This window comes from Equus caballus, chromosome 20 (genome assembly GCF_041296265.1).
Source record: "Equus caballus isolate H_3958 breed thoroughbred chromosome 20, TB-T2T, whole genome shotgun sequence".
NCBI classification, from domain to species: Eukaryota; Metazoa; Chordata; class Mammalia; order Perissodactyla; family Equidae; genus Equus; species Equus caballus.
Genome location: NC_091703.1, coordinates 36,915,440 through 36,928,716, shown reverse-complemented (window position 1 = coordinate 36,928,716; position 13,277 = coordinate 36,915,440). Strand labels below are relative to the sequence as shown.

General features: G+C 43.9%; 1 protein-coding gene across 3 annotated transcripts; it reads left to right on the top strand.

Moving 5' to 3' along the window:
- The first annotated feature begins 5,350 nt into the window (after nt 1–5,350).
- LOC100060996 (HLA class II histocompatibility antigen, DM beta chain) lies at nt 5,351–12,863 on the top strand. Of its 3 annotated transcripts, XM_005603792.4 has the most exons (6): nt 5,351–7,880; nt 8,542–8,823; nt 10,080–10,364; nt 11,841–11,957; nt 12,119–12,154; nt 12,515–12,863. In XM_005603792.4, exons 1-6 carry the CDS (start codon nt 7,826–7,828, stop codon nt 12,529–12,531), a joined length of 792 nt encoding a protein of 263 aa, XP_005603849.2. In that variant the 5' UTR covers nt 5,351–7,825; the 3' UTR covers nt 12,532–12,863. The 3 variants fall into 3 exon arrangements, with proteins under 3 accessions (XP_005603849.2, XP_005603850.2, XP_070100494.1); XM_005603793.4 differs by lacking the exon at nt 12,119–12,154 and having other exon boundaries at nt 6,574–7,880; XM_070244393.1 differs by lacking the exons at nt 11,841–11,957; nt 12,119–12,154 and having other exon boundaries at nt 7,579–7,880.
- The last annotated feature ends 414 nt before the right edge of the window (nt 12,864–13,277 follow it).

Genomic DNA, 13,277 nt, shown 5'->3' with positions numbered 1-13,277 from the left:
CCTTAGGGTCTGGGAGTTGCTTTGGAGGAGGGAGTGGCATTAAGGTTAAGAGTGAAATTATGTTGCTATTGTTGAGGGAGTCTCTGTTCTTTGAACTGTACCAGAATCTAATCTAAGGGAAAATATCCAGTTCTTCCCAGGAGTTGGTACTTCCTCTAAACCATCTCATTTCTAAGCGCAGCACGTGCACTGATTAAGAGAATGGGCTCTGGAACCAGACTGCTGGGAATTCAATCGTCACTATCAAATTTTAGCTGTGTGCCCTTGGGCAAGTCACTTACCCTTTCTGTGCCTTGGTATCATTTTCTGTAAAAGGATGATGATAACAATGGTGCCCACCTTAACAGGGTTGTTGTGAAGTTTATTTAATAAGCTTATTTAATAAGTTAATATCTATAGAATGCTTAGAACAGTATTTAGCACATAGGAAAGGTGCTCAATAACTTAGCAAGGATTTTCACAGGGGAACTGAGCAGCATCATTAACCTCTTTCTGTTTTCTGGAACTTACTTTGAATTTCCCTTCAAGTATTCTATTTTCTCTCCTCGAGATACTTTTCTTTTTCTTTTCATTTTACTATTCGACACCCGTCTCTTATTGCTTTCTAGTTCTTTCTGATTTCTATCTCTCTATTTTCCAACGTATCCAGAATTTCCTGCCAGTCAAGCCTTAAAACTACCTTTATTATGCTGTGTGACCTTAACCAAGTCACTCTCTGGGCCTCAAATTCCTCATCTGTAATATGATGGGCTTAGGTTAGGTGCTCTCTGGTCAAGAATCCTACGGGGGCCAGTCAGCCCAGTGGCGCAGTGGTTAAGTGCACACATTCTGCTTTGGCGGCCTGGGGTTCACCCGTTTGGATCCCGGTTGTGGACACGGCGCCGCTTGTCAAGCCATGCTGTGGTAGGCGTCCCACATAGAAAGTAGAGGAAGATGGGCACGGATGTTAGCTCAGGGCCAGCCTTCCTCAGCAAAAAGAGGAAGATTGGCAACCGCTGTTAGCTCAGGGCTAATCTTCCTCAAAAAAAAAAAAAAAAAAAAAAAAAGAATCCTATGGTACTATTACTTATAATACTTGAGAAGCATTCAAGATCCTCTCTGGTCTGGTGTCTGCCTTCTAATAAAAAATATTACCCAGTCTTCCTAGCAGGAATCCTGTTCTTCAGTGAATTGGTTTTTACCACTCTTCCTTGACAGTGTCGTGTCTGTCCTCACTTTAAGGCATTTGTCCAGGGATTTTTTTCTCACTGGAATGCCTTCACTTTCTGCTCAGTGTGTTTCTCATCTTAAACAACACCATAGATCCAACCCAAGTTTGTCTTCTTCCATGAACCCATCCCTAATCCTCCAGCTGTAATCGACCTTTATTAAACTCTTCCTGGGCTGGCCGGGTGGCCGAGTGGTTAAGTTTGCACACCCCGCTGCGGTGGTCCAGGGCTTCGCCAGTTTGGATCCTGGGCGTGGACATGGCACCCGCATTGGGCCGTGCTGGGGCAGCGTCCCACATGCCACAGCTAGAGGGACCCACAACTAAGAGTATACAACTATGTACTGGGTGTCTTTGGGAAGGAAAAAAAAAAAAAAGTCTTAAAAAAAAAAAAAAAACTCTTCCAAGACTTAGTGCATTTCACCAGACTTTGCTCTCAAGGATATGCTGCCTTGTTTCATATGTCAATTTTTTTCACCCAACCAGTTTGTAATTTCTTTAATTCGGGGATCATAAACTGTTTACACTCCCACCAACAGAGTAAGGTCATTCTCATTTTCTTTTTTCATCATTAGCACTTGAAGTTATTTGACTTTCAAATGTTGGCGATATGGTGGGTGTAAAGTGGTTATCTCATTTCAATTTGCCTTTCTCTCATTACTAATGAGGCTGGGCATCTTTTTGTAGGTTTCTCTCTCTGTGAATTGCTGATTCGTATCTTGCGCATATTTTAAAAATTGCATTTTCTTGTCTTTTTCTTGTGAATTTGTGGGGATTTCTAATATATTCTCTGTAGTAATCCTATGTCAGTATGAATACTGCAAATGCCTTCTTCCAGTTTGCTGCTCATCAGTTAAATTTGTATTCACTTCCTTCCCTCAATAGAATTATTTAATTTTATCAAAATCCTTATGGTTTGTGCTTTTACGATCTCAAGAAATCCTTTCTAACTCCAAGACACAATTTTTGCTGGAATATGAAGTGATAAGGTGATACTCCATTTTCTCAACGAGACTATTTTAAAAGGGTTTTGACCAATTTCATTATATAAAGTTTTAGGGCTATAGAAGTTATAGGGAAATAGTCAAATGTCTGCTAACTACTTTTATTTAGTTACAAACTCACATATTTAAAATCACATATTTTATAACATAATACATTAACATAAGCATATTATTTCCACTGTCACATTTCATAAAACAATTTTATTCTAATTCTTCTCATGTACTTATTTTTTTGATTATGCTATTAACCTTTAAAAGAATTAATCGATTTATTTAAACTAAAAAAATCCCTCAAACAGTTCACCCATTTCTCCCATCCCCCATGCCCTATCTCTGGCACCCATCAATCTGTTCTCTGCATCTATGAGCTTAGTTTTTTTTTAGATTCCACATATAAGAGAGATCATACAGTATTTGTCTTTCTCTGTCTGACTTATTTCACTGCATATAATGCCTTCGAGGTCCATCCATGTTGTCACAAATGGCAAGATTTCCTTCTTTTTTATGGCTGAATAATATTCCATTAAGTATATGTATGTGTATATGTATATATATATATATGTACACCACAATTTCTTTATCCATTCATCCACCGATGGACACTTAGATTATTTCAATATCTTGGCTATTGTAAATAATGCTCCAGTGAACATGGGGGTGCATATATCTTTTTGAGTTAGTGTTTTTGTTTTCTTTGGATAAATACCCAGAAGTGGAATTGCTGGATCATATGGTAGTTCTACTTTTATTTTTTTGAGGAACTTCCATACTGTTGGTGAGCCTTTGTGCACTGTTGGTGGAAATGTAAATTGGTGCAGCCACTATGGAAGACATCATGGAGGTTCCTCATATGTTTATTAATTGAGATCATTTCAGGATAATGCATCTTCCCCAAACAGCTTTGAGAGAGTGGCCATAATTTGGAAAGAAAAAACCTGAGGACTTATATATAAGGTAATGCCCTCTTTTGCTGATGAATAATTTTGGGTAAAAAAACCTTTGTTTTATATTTGTCTGGCCATTTATGATATTCCACTATGCTTTCTTCTATTAGTGTTATTGTTTTCCTTTCACATTTAGATCTTTATTGATCTGGAATTTTTCTAAATAATGTGAATAGAGATACAACTTTCTTTTCCTCCAAATGGTAAACTGATCTTCTTAATATCGTTTACCAAATATTCCATTTATTCCTAGGGATTTTATACCAAGTTCCTCTCTATGCATGAATTTGTCTCTGGATCATTCAGTTCCATTAGTTTATCAGTTCCTGTGTCAGTATCATGTTGTTTTAATTATTATGGCTTTTTCATATGTTTTAATATTTGGCAGGGCTAGTTTCCATTCCTTTACTACCTCACCTCCCCCAAAACCTCATTTTGCTCGTGTTTATCAAAATTATCTAAGATACTCATGGACTTTATTTCCACGTACATTTTAGAATCAGCTTGTCAAATTCTCCCCAAATCCTGCTATGATTTTGGTTGGGACAGCATGTGGGTTAGAGATATAGAGGGAAATTGACTTCTTTGTTCTGTTTGGATGCCCATCCATGAATATAGTATGTCTCTTCACTTCTTGAGGTCTTCGTTTATGTACTTTAATGAAGTTTTCTTTTTTCCCATAAAGTTCTTAGACTTTTGTATGTTAATTTCTAAATATATTATGGTTTTTATTACTATTAGAAGTGGTTGGCAATTTTCAATTATTTTCTAATCAATTTTTAGGGGTATAGGATTTAGAATCATAAATCCTGAGTTCAAGTCATGGTTCTATTACTTAGTATATGGGTAAATCTGGGTAATCACTAACCTCCCTCTGCCTCTATTTTCTCATAGTTAAGATGGAGATAATAACACCCTTCAAGAGTTGTGGTGGCAGATCAGGCAGAATCCTTCCTAGTAGTTTAAGTAATTTGGCTGCAGGATGGAATGATGACGAACTTGTTACAGCACCTGGAATGCAAAGGTCAGGCATAGAGCAGTGAATCCTCACAGATAAGAGGGAGTGAGAGGAGAGAGGTGAAGTGGAAGGTGGGTGGGGCTGAGGTTGAACAGACCGGGAAGTAATGTAGTCCTGGAAAAGTGCAGGTATGTGAAGCTTTGAAAAGACATTGAAGGAAGTCACCACTGTGGTTTCGTGCTATTGGTTTTAGATTACAAATGATTCACAAGTTGAGCAATTTTTGAGTTTATAAAATGGAGGCTTGAGTTAAAACCATCTGTCCAGAAGAGGAACCTGACAACTTACAGGGAGCGACTTTGGGAAATATCTATGGTCAGACTCTCAGGAAAAGCATGAGACCACACTTGTGACTTCCTTTAATGTGCCATGCCAGTGACTTTATTGTAGTTCTTTTTTGTTTTTGCCAGCCCAGGTTCCTGATAGACCTCCGACAGCACCTTATAATATTGCTAGGCTTATGGAGTTAAATGCCAGGACTGTGATGCCATCTTCCTTTCTCTTCTCCGACATGAATCCAGCTCGATATTCAAGGCTCACTCCAGGCCCCTCCTCAATAGGGAGAACTCCCTGCCTACCACAGCCACAATGATTTCTCTTTTCTCTTCTAAGTCCGCTGGCCTTTTTGCTTACTTGCTTTAACGTAAACTCTTATCTTTATAGATGTTTATTCTCATTCCCCAGTGACCTATGAGCAAATGATGTGGGGGCAAAGTCCACACCTCCTAGCTGGGTGTTCCCTGTAATGCTTTGCACATCAATGCCGTAGTTGGTCCCCTTCTGGCACGAGATGGCCAGCCTATGGGAAGAGGCAGGCAAAGAGAGAGGGCTCACTCTTTGGGCCCTTGCACAGCGGCAGTGAAAGAGGGACAGCATGTGGGAAGCTGGCTGAGGTTCCCTAACTTCTCCAGTCCTGGCGCTACATAAATAGTTATCAAATTACCAACAAGGGAGAGGGCAGTTGAAATATTCTTTTGGGTTGGCTGGAGATGGGGGACAGAGCCATGTCTGTAGAAAAAGTAGGATAGGAGGAAGCTGGGAAGGAAGAAACCGCTTTGCTGAGCACAGGTCTCACGAGTTTTCTGTCCTGTTTTATTCTAAAAAACACCCTCAGTCTTCTCATGAATAGGGAAGTGAAGTCTTCTGCATTTCCTGCTGCTGCCTCACAGAAAGTTTCACATCTCCCTTTGCTGCCAGAGAAGACAGACACAAGAGGGAACTCTGCTCAGCTTCAGCGTGCTGGCGGCTGGCCACACCCGCACCAGCACAAGACCACACGGCGAGCATTCTCGTGCCAGGGGAGGCTTTGGAGACATTGAAAAGGATCCCAAGACCTGGCTCCTAGCAAGGTTACCTCACCTCCCACGTAGAGGGAGGAGGAGGAAATGTAAAGAGGAAGTGTATGTGTGTAGAAGAGAATTCATGCAGCTTAGAAACTGTTGAAAGAGAAAGTGGAAGAGACACTGGCTCTAAGAGCAGAAGGAATTCTGAGAACAGGAAAGATAAGACTTGGATGGATCGGTGGCTCTTCCCTTTCTTCTTTTCACAGTGGAGGATGCCACTAGCTACCTTTATGTGGGTCGTCTCAGTCCCTGGATGCAGGGGGTGTGTGGGCACACTCAAGTGTATGTGTCTGCGTGTGTACCTCTAGACCTTGGGTGTGAACATTTGGATCTTTTTCAAAACTGTAAAATGAGGACAATTAGCAGGTCATTTAAGATTAAATGAGACAGCATATAAAGGGCCTGCCTAGCATAGTATCTGCCACAAAGTAGAAGCTCAACAAATTTTGGATACCCCACTCCTTTTTTTGTTAGCTCCAACACCCTCAATGGTTCATTAGAGGACGTAGAGTGTAGAACAATCTTATAACCAAGGTGGGGCTGAGAGTGGGAGTGGCTGGGATACATGAGCAAAACTTCAGTTAATCTCAATTAATTACACAAAACAAGCCTTTTTTTTTTTTTTAAGACTGACACCTGAGCTAACAACTGTTGCCAATCTTCTTTTTCTTTTTCTGCTTTTTCTCCCCAAATCCCCCCAGTACATAGTTGTATATTTTAGTGGTGGGTCCTTCTAGTTGTGGCATGTGGGATGCTGCCCCAGCATGGTCTGATGAGTGTTGGCATGTCCGCACCCAGGATCAAAATCAGAGAAACCCTGGGCCACCCAAGCGGAGCACGCGAACTTAACCACTCGGCCATGGGGCCGGCCCCAAAAATAAGTCTTATGTGTTTCTGATATTCATGTCTGCATTCACTTTGGCTACATGCTTTTTCCCTCCCCCCTTCCTTTTTTCTTCATAAATATCAGATTCTCTTGGGGTCAGGGACTTTAGGGGCCATCAGTTAAGTGTGGCGTCAAGGCACTCCCTCCTAATCCTCTTTCATTTAGCTCATTATTAAATCAAATCCTGAGGCTCTCAGAAACTACGGTGAGGAGAGGCAGCCCTGAAGCCTGCTGAGGAGTAGAGAGAAGCCAATTTAGAGTTTTAAATTTATGATGGAAAAATCTACTGATTGTATAATTCACAATGGAATTGAAGAATGAGTTGTCACTTAAAATCTGTCTTTTCAGGGGAAGAAAAATAGGGAAGCTTTATTTCATTTGTCTGGTGGCTTCATAATGCAGGGGCCTGCCCTGGGACAGACGGGACCCCTTGGGGAAATGCACAGCACACACGGGAGTTCAGAGTTTGTGGGAGACGGGTGAGCTTTGGGCACTGGCCCATCACCAGCTATTTATCAAGGGGCTTAAGAGGAGTTGCCCTGTGGTCTCCCCTGAGATGGCTCAGCGTGGAGGAGAATAGGGTTTCCTGACTCCAGAAAGCAGAAAGGAGGAAATGAAGCTCCAGTGGCTAGAACAGAAGCACTGGAGGCCCAGGGGGCTCCCCTCCTCCCCCATTTCCCCATCCCTGACCTCTCAGGTGCAACTGCTTCCTTTAACCTTCAGTTTTGCTCTGAGGCCTTTAACTCTGGACTCTCCCTGTGCCTTGTTCCTTGTCAGCAGCTCTGCCTCTGCCGCCTGCCCCAGAAGGGCCCCATGTCCTCCCATCTCCTGGGTGACAGGACAGACCAAGGGTTATGCACTATCTTCCCAAGTAATGTCCCTTTAAGGAACAAACAAGAGATGTTATCTATCTCAGACTTTGAGGAGGACACTAGGAGGGAAACAGTTAAGCTGGTGGGCAGTCCAGGCTACCCACATCCTGGGAATATGGGGATTATTCTCTCTGCTGATCTAGGGAAATTCACCTACAGACTGGCTGTTCCACAGGAAAAGAGTTAAGAAAGAGACCAGGAGTTGTTTAAAGCCTCGGGCAGGATGAGATTTACCTAGTAACTGATGATGCTAGGCTGAGGCATTCAGCGATTTGTCTCCATGTTAGTCCCCGCCTAGCTAGCCAGTCTGGCAACTCTCAGCTTGGGACGCCTGACCTATGATCTGGTAGGAACAAGTTTAGTATCTAGGGGCCGCGCAGCTTCAAATCACTGGTTTAGCGGGGATCAAGGAGCTTGGGCCATACCATATTCCACTCAGAGTCTAGAGGTCAGCTACCCAGGCTGGGGCTTCTGGGGCAGGCGAGGTCCCAAGGCCCCTGGAAGAGCTGGTCCAGGGGACCGAATTGCCGGTGTCCCCTCCAGAGCAGAGCATGACCACACTCCTGCTGCTGCTGCTGGGCCTCAGCCTGGGCTGCACCATAGAAGGTAAGGACGTTCCTTCCTGGGACCCTCCCTTCCTCTGCTCCTGTTTTGGGATAAGGGGGTTCGGTTTTATTATTGGATTTGAACACCCCAGACTAGTTTGTCTCCTTATTATATACCCCTATAGCTCTTTGCACTGTACCTTTGTAGCAATTTTAATGACAAGTAAGCTGTATAATTATTTGTGTAATATATATCTCTTGCCGGAATGTAGGTGAGGACAACAGCTGTCCTATTCACTGCTGCATGCCCAGCTCCTAGCACAGTGCCTGGTACATAGTGAGGGTTTCATTAATATGTGTGGAGTGAATATTTAATAATATATCCAGCACAGGAGGCTGACTTTTTCCCTTGGCCCTTTTTCTCACTCAATAATTTGCCTTCCTGAGGGTCTTGTCCTGGCTAAATCGTTGCGTTGAAACATGCAAATAATTTTGGGCGACACCTGTCCCCATACTTAGTCTCACATAAAGAGGAAATGGGATCTAAAAACTCTGTTACTATCATCTATTCCCTTGACTGGGGCTCTCAGAGACTCCAGCACGTGAGCTTGGTCAGTAGATGCTGCCTGAGGGGGGAAACCCGTGCCCTACTCACTGAGGGTAACCGAGGCTTGGGCTCCCTGCAGAGGACTCTGACCTGCCTCCTTCTCTGGCTCCTCTAGGTGGCTTTGTGGCCCATGTGGAAAGCACCTGTCTGTTGGATGATGATGGCACTCCAAAAGATTTCACGTATTGTGTCTCCTTCAACAAGGATTTGCTGACCTGCTGGGATCCAGAACAGGCCTTAATGGTTCCTCGTGAATTTGGGGTGCTGTATCCCTTGGCCAAATCTCTCTCAGCTTACCTCAACCAATATGAAAACCTACTCCAGCGCTTGTCCACTGGGCTCCAGGACTGTGCCAATCACACCCAGCCCTTCTGGGGATCACTGACAAATAGGACATGTAAGGAGAGAGGGGTACAGAGGGGCTATTAGGAGGCACAGTTAGGAGAGGGGAGGCCAAGGAGGATCTCTTAGCAGGCGAGGGGTTTGAGATTTGGGCAGGAAAGTAGCAGAAAATGTGTGGACCTGGAATGTAGAAAGAAAGAGGGTTGACCCTCAAGGAGAAACAAGGTGGTTGACAGGGGGGAGCAGGAATAAAGAAGAGAGCTGATGTTTGAGCTGGTGAGGAGCTGTTGAGGGGAGAGTAAGCTTGTTTTCCTCCTGTGCAGCACATTTCAGAATGCAGATCCAACTTCAACCAAGGGTGTGTCAGAATACCCAGAATGGCTTTTCTCCAAAGGTTCATGCCTCTTTATCCCAGGTTCTACTGTTCTAGGTATGGGATGTGCCCAGGCTTGGGAATATTTGGAAAACTTTCCAGGGGGTTCTGACACATGTTCACTCACTCTTAATCCCTTGCATTGAGAATTACTTGAGAGTGGAGATCTCCATAGGACAGAGTAGTGTGTCTTAAGATGTGATTTCTGAACCACCTTTCTCAGAATTGCTTGGGGAAAGTTCTTGTTAAAAATGCAAGCCCTTGAGTACCACTACAGATCCACTGAATGAAATCATCTGGGGATGCAGGCTAGGGAATCTGCATTTTAATACAATTTCTTGGATTTTTATTTAAGATTTTGTTTGAAAAGCACCAAGGTAGTGGCAAGCAAGAGGGTCACTGAGGAGAATAAACTAGTAAAAGATGGCAATATTAACAATCTCATTAATTTGGACTATACTAATCCAAATTTAAGAGAGTTAGTCCTGAGTTAGGCTTGTTTCCTTAAACTGAGGGAAAAAAAGCTTTATTTAGCAAATTAATTTGCTAAATGAGATTTGAGGACAGCAGTCTTTTTCTACCTTTCCAAACCCCAACTTACAACTCCATACAACTGTTAGCTTATGTGCTTGAAATAAATACAATGACTTCTGAAACAGCTTGCAGTTCAGATCTGGCTTCTATTTATTGTGATCAAACATAATTTTGGAGAAAATTTGGGAGAAAAGGAAGGAAGGGGCAGCAAAGGAATGGGAGAAAAGAAAATGTGAACAGGAGTAAATTCTAACTCCTCATTTTCAAAAGGATGTGTAGTGGAATGGGATGGGGTAGGGGGTATATTGGGAAAATCTATGAAGAATTGAAGCAGGAAAGAAACCAGGTAGGATAAAAAGTCAAAATATTGCCCTCCTTCATGACCATGTTTTCATCCTATGCAGGGGCACCATCTGTGCAAGTAGCCAAAACTACTCCTTTTAACACAAAGGAGTCTGTGATGCTGGCTTGCTACGTGTGGGGCTTCTATCCAGCTGATGTGACCATCACATGGAGGAAGAATGGGCAGCCTGTCCCCCCTCACAGCAGTGCCCATAAGACTGTCCAGCCCAATGGAGACTGGACATACCAGACTATCTCCCATTTAGCCACAACCCCCTCTTTTGGGGACACCTACACCTGTGTGGTGGAGCACATTGGGGCTCCTGAGCCCATCCTTCAAGACTGGAGTAAGTGTTTGGCACGTGGGAGTAATTAGGGTTAAAGCAGAGAGATTTTGGAAGTGGGTGGTTGAAAAAGGAACACCAATATTTTGTCAGAGGAAGTGAGACATGGATACATCTATGGTGTATGGTAGAGAGGGGGATGCTGAGAATGAGAAGTGAGTCTGGAGGATCTTATGAGGGTATATGACCAGAGATGGGGCAATAGGATACAGGAATGGGAAGAGTTAGTTATTGTTGTTGCTGTAATGGTGTGCTTGATGTCGTTGTGTGCTTGTCTGAGGGTGGGAGGAGAGCACGAGTGTTCTGAAAAGAGGATGTAGATTTGGTAACCACATTTTCAGAACCAAAAATTGTGATGCTATATTCTGGGACCCTCAGATTTCAACTATTTTGTTGTCAGATCAGGAATGGGAATTGGAGAAATAAAGAAGGTTGCAGAAGAAAGGGGACTTTCTCTTGTTATGTGGGCAGTACTGAATTTGGGCTGCTCTATCAGGGAGGAAAGAGCCTCGGCTGGTAGACACTTTGGTGTGCATGCTTGGGGGATAATGAACAAAGAACCAATCACCATTGTTTGAACCTCAGAATTGAAAGTAGTGAGAGGAAATAAGAAAAGTTGCACACAGATGTGGAGATTCTTGGGAAAGAGAAGAGGAAGAAATGAGGAAGAGGAAGGACGTCTGCAAAGAGCCAGGGAACAGGATCCCAGACTGGCTGCTGGGACCAGGCCTCCCCCTGTGGGGAGTGTTGTGTCTTGCTGGGCAGCTGAGAAGGGCATGAGGAGCATAGTGTGGAAGCCACCTGCTCACCTGAGCTCACGCGGGGAAAATCTTCACAGCATGCACAAGGAGTCTCCCTTGGTGGAGCGTTCATTTTAGCATGGGAAAGGAATCCAGGCGGGACAGGATTCAGAGTGTGAACAGCTCCAGGAAGCTGGGTGGCTGTGGAATGGAATGGAGACAGGTTCTGGAAGAACGCATGGGAGATCTGGAGATCTGGATGTGGACAGAAAGGAGACACATAAGTATTTGGAATGTAATGGAATAGAACTACTGGAAGTTAGGAAAGGTGGAAAGACATTTTAAAAGGAAAACTCTCAGATAGAGCAAGTAAGGGAGAAAACATTGGCATCATGGGGTAAATGGAGAGGGGAATGAGGAACCCTTTATTCTTTGGTGAGGATGCTGTTGGGTTAAGGAAGACAATAGAATGCCTTGAAAGGCTCCACCACATTAGGGAGGAACTGGAAGCTGGGGAGCTAACCCTGAGGAGATGGATCCTCCAGGGTTACTCTGGGAGCACAGATTCACAGCATGGGGTTTTGAGGAAAGACCATTTCCTTGGAGTGGGTTGGTATGAGCTAGACCCTTGGGGTTGGGATAAAGCACCTTTTGAACCTGCTAGGTGCAAGTTGCAATAAATTAGGTTGCTCTGGGATGAACAACAGAGAGTGATTCTAATAAGTTTCTACTTTTGCAGCACCTGGGCTCTCCCCGACACAAACAGTGAAGGTTTCTGTGTCTGTGGTGACTCTGGGGCTGGGCCTCATCCTCTTCTTTCTTGGTTTGCTCAGCTGGCGGAGAGCTAGGTTCTCTGGTGAGTGACCCTCCTGAACTCCTTTTGCCATTCTTACTCCCAATCTCTGCTGATTTTCTGTTTGGGGCTGGTTCTTTGATTGCTGCTCGATTTGCTGTAAATAATGCCAGATACTCTTATCCACAAAGATTGTCTTCTAATCAAATATTTTCCTCTCCTAGGCTACACTATCCTCCCTGGGTCCAATTATCCAGAAGGTAGCATGTCTGTTGATTTGATTGCCTACTTGTCTTTTGGGGTGAAAGATAGAGGGGGTCAGTATTGGGTCTAGCTAAGAGTGCTTATAGTAGGGGTGCTTCCTTCAGGATCTAGCCAAGAGCATGATTTAAGCCGCATTATTGGGATTAGGAACAGGGAAGAGGAGAGCCTACCCTCCTCTTCTACCACTAGAGTGTCTATGGGGAGGAGGCGGAAGGTGGCTCCTTAGTATTAGTCCTCGGTGATCTAGGATTTTCAATATCACTGTATTAAGGGCTCTGGCATGGATAGTCATAGAGATAAATGATGGGGTCAAGTTGATTTGGAGCCTTATTATCTCCTTTTTATTTCTTCTGCAGGTCAGAACATTTCCTAGAGGCAGAATCCTACAACTTCCACTCCAAATGAGAAGGAGGCGCAAACTCTCAGTGATGCTGCTGAGCCCCTCCCACATCCTCAAACCCTCCACATTTTCTTGGATCCTATGGTTTTTTCATCCAATTCTTTGAATTTCCCAGTCCCCATATGTAAACCTTAGCAACTTGGGGGAGCTCATTCCTGGGAACATTCTGTAACAAAGTTATTGTCCAAGCCTGTTTGTAGGGTGAATGTAATCTGGGGAGGGGGGATAAAGGCCCTCCTGGGGGCCCAACAGAGGGCAAGCAGTGGCTGGGGTCATTTCCAAGGAATAAAATCTGGTGGAACTATTGTTTTCCATGCTTTTTCCTGAGGCCCTGGGGAGGGACAGTGAGTGAACAGAGTTAGGGGCTGGGGTTAATTCTCTCCAACTTGAGTGGAGGAGTCAGCGCCTCCTCCTATTTTCCCATGTAGACATGACAGAATTGGGGGCAGTTTTCTGCTTCATAAAAAGACATTAAACTGAGGTGGGATGGAGTCACAGAGTAAGGGAGAGGAAGGAGAGGAACACTGGACGTACCTCATAGGGGCTCTTAGGAGTGTCAAATGAGTCAATACTTATAAATGGCTGACGACATCGTCTGGCACATAGTGAGCCCACAATAGTGACATCAGCTATTCTCAGGTACTCAACTTCCCAGGCCGTACATTGTGCCAGGTGCTTTACATGCATTATTTCGTTTGATCCTCGTCACAGCCCTAATG

Coding starts and splice junctions, on each gene's coding strand:
- LOC100060996 (XM_005603792.4), top strand. CDS start 7,826: ATGACCACACTCCTGCTGCTGCTGCTGGGCCTCAGCCTGGGCTGCACC. Junction 10,365..11,840: donor GCCCATCCTTCAAGACTGGA/GTAAGTGTTTGG, acceptor CTACTTTTGCAG/CACCTGGGCTCTCCCCGACA. Junction 11,958..12,118: donor GCGGAGAGCTAGGTTCTCTG/GTGAGTGACCCT, acceptor TTCCTCTCCTAG/GCTACACTATCCTCCCTGGG.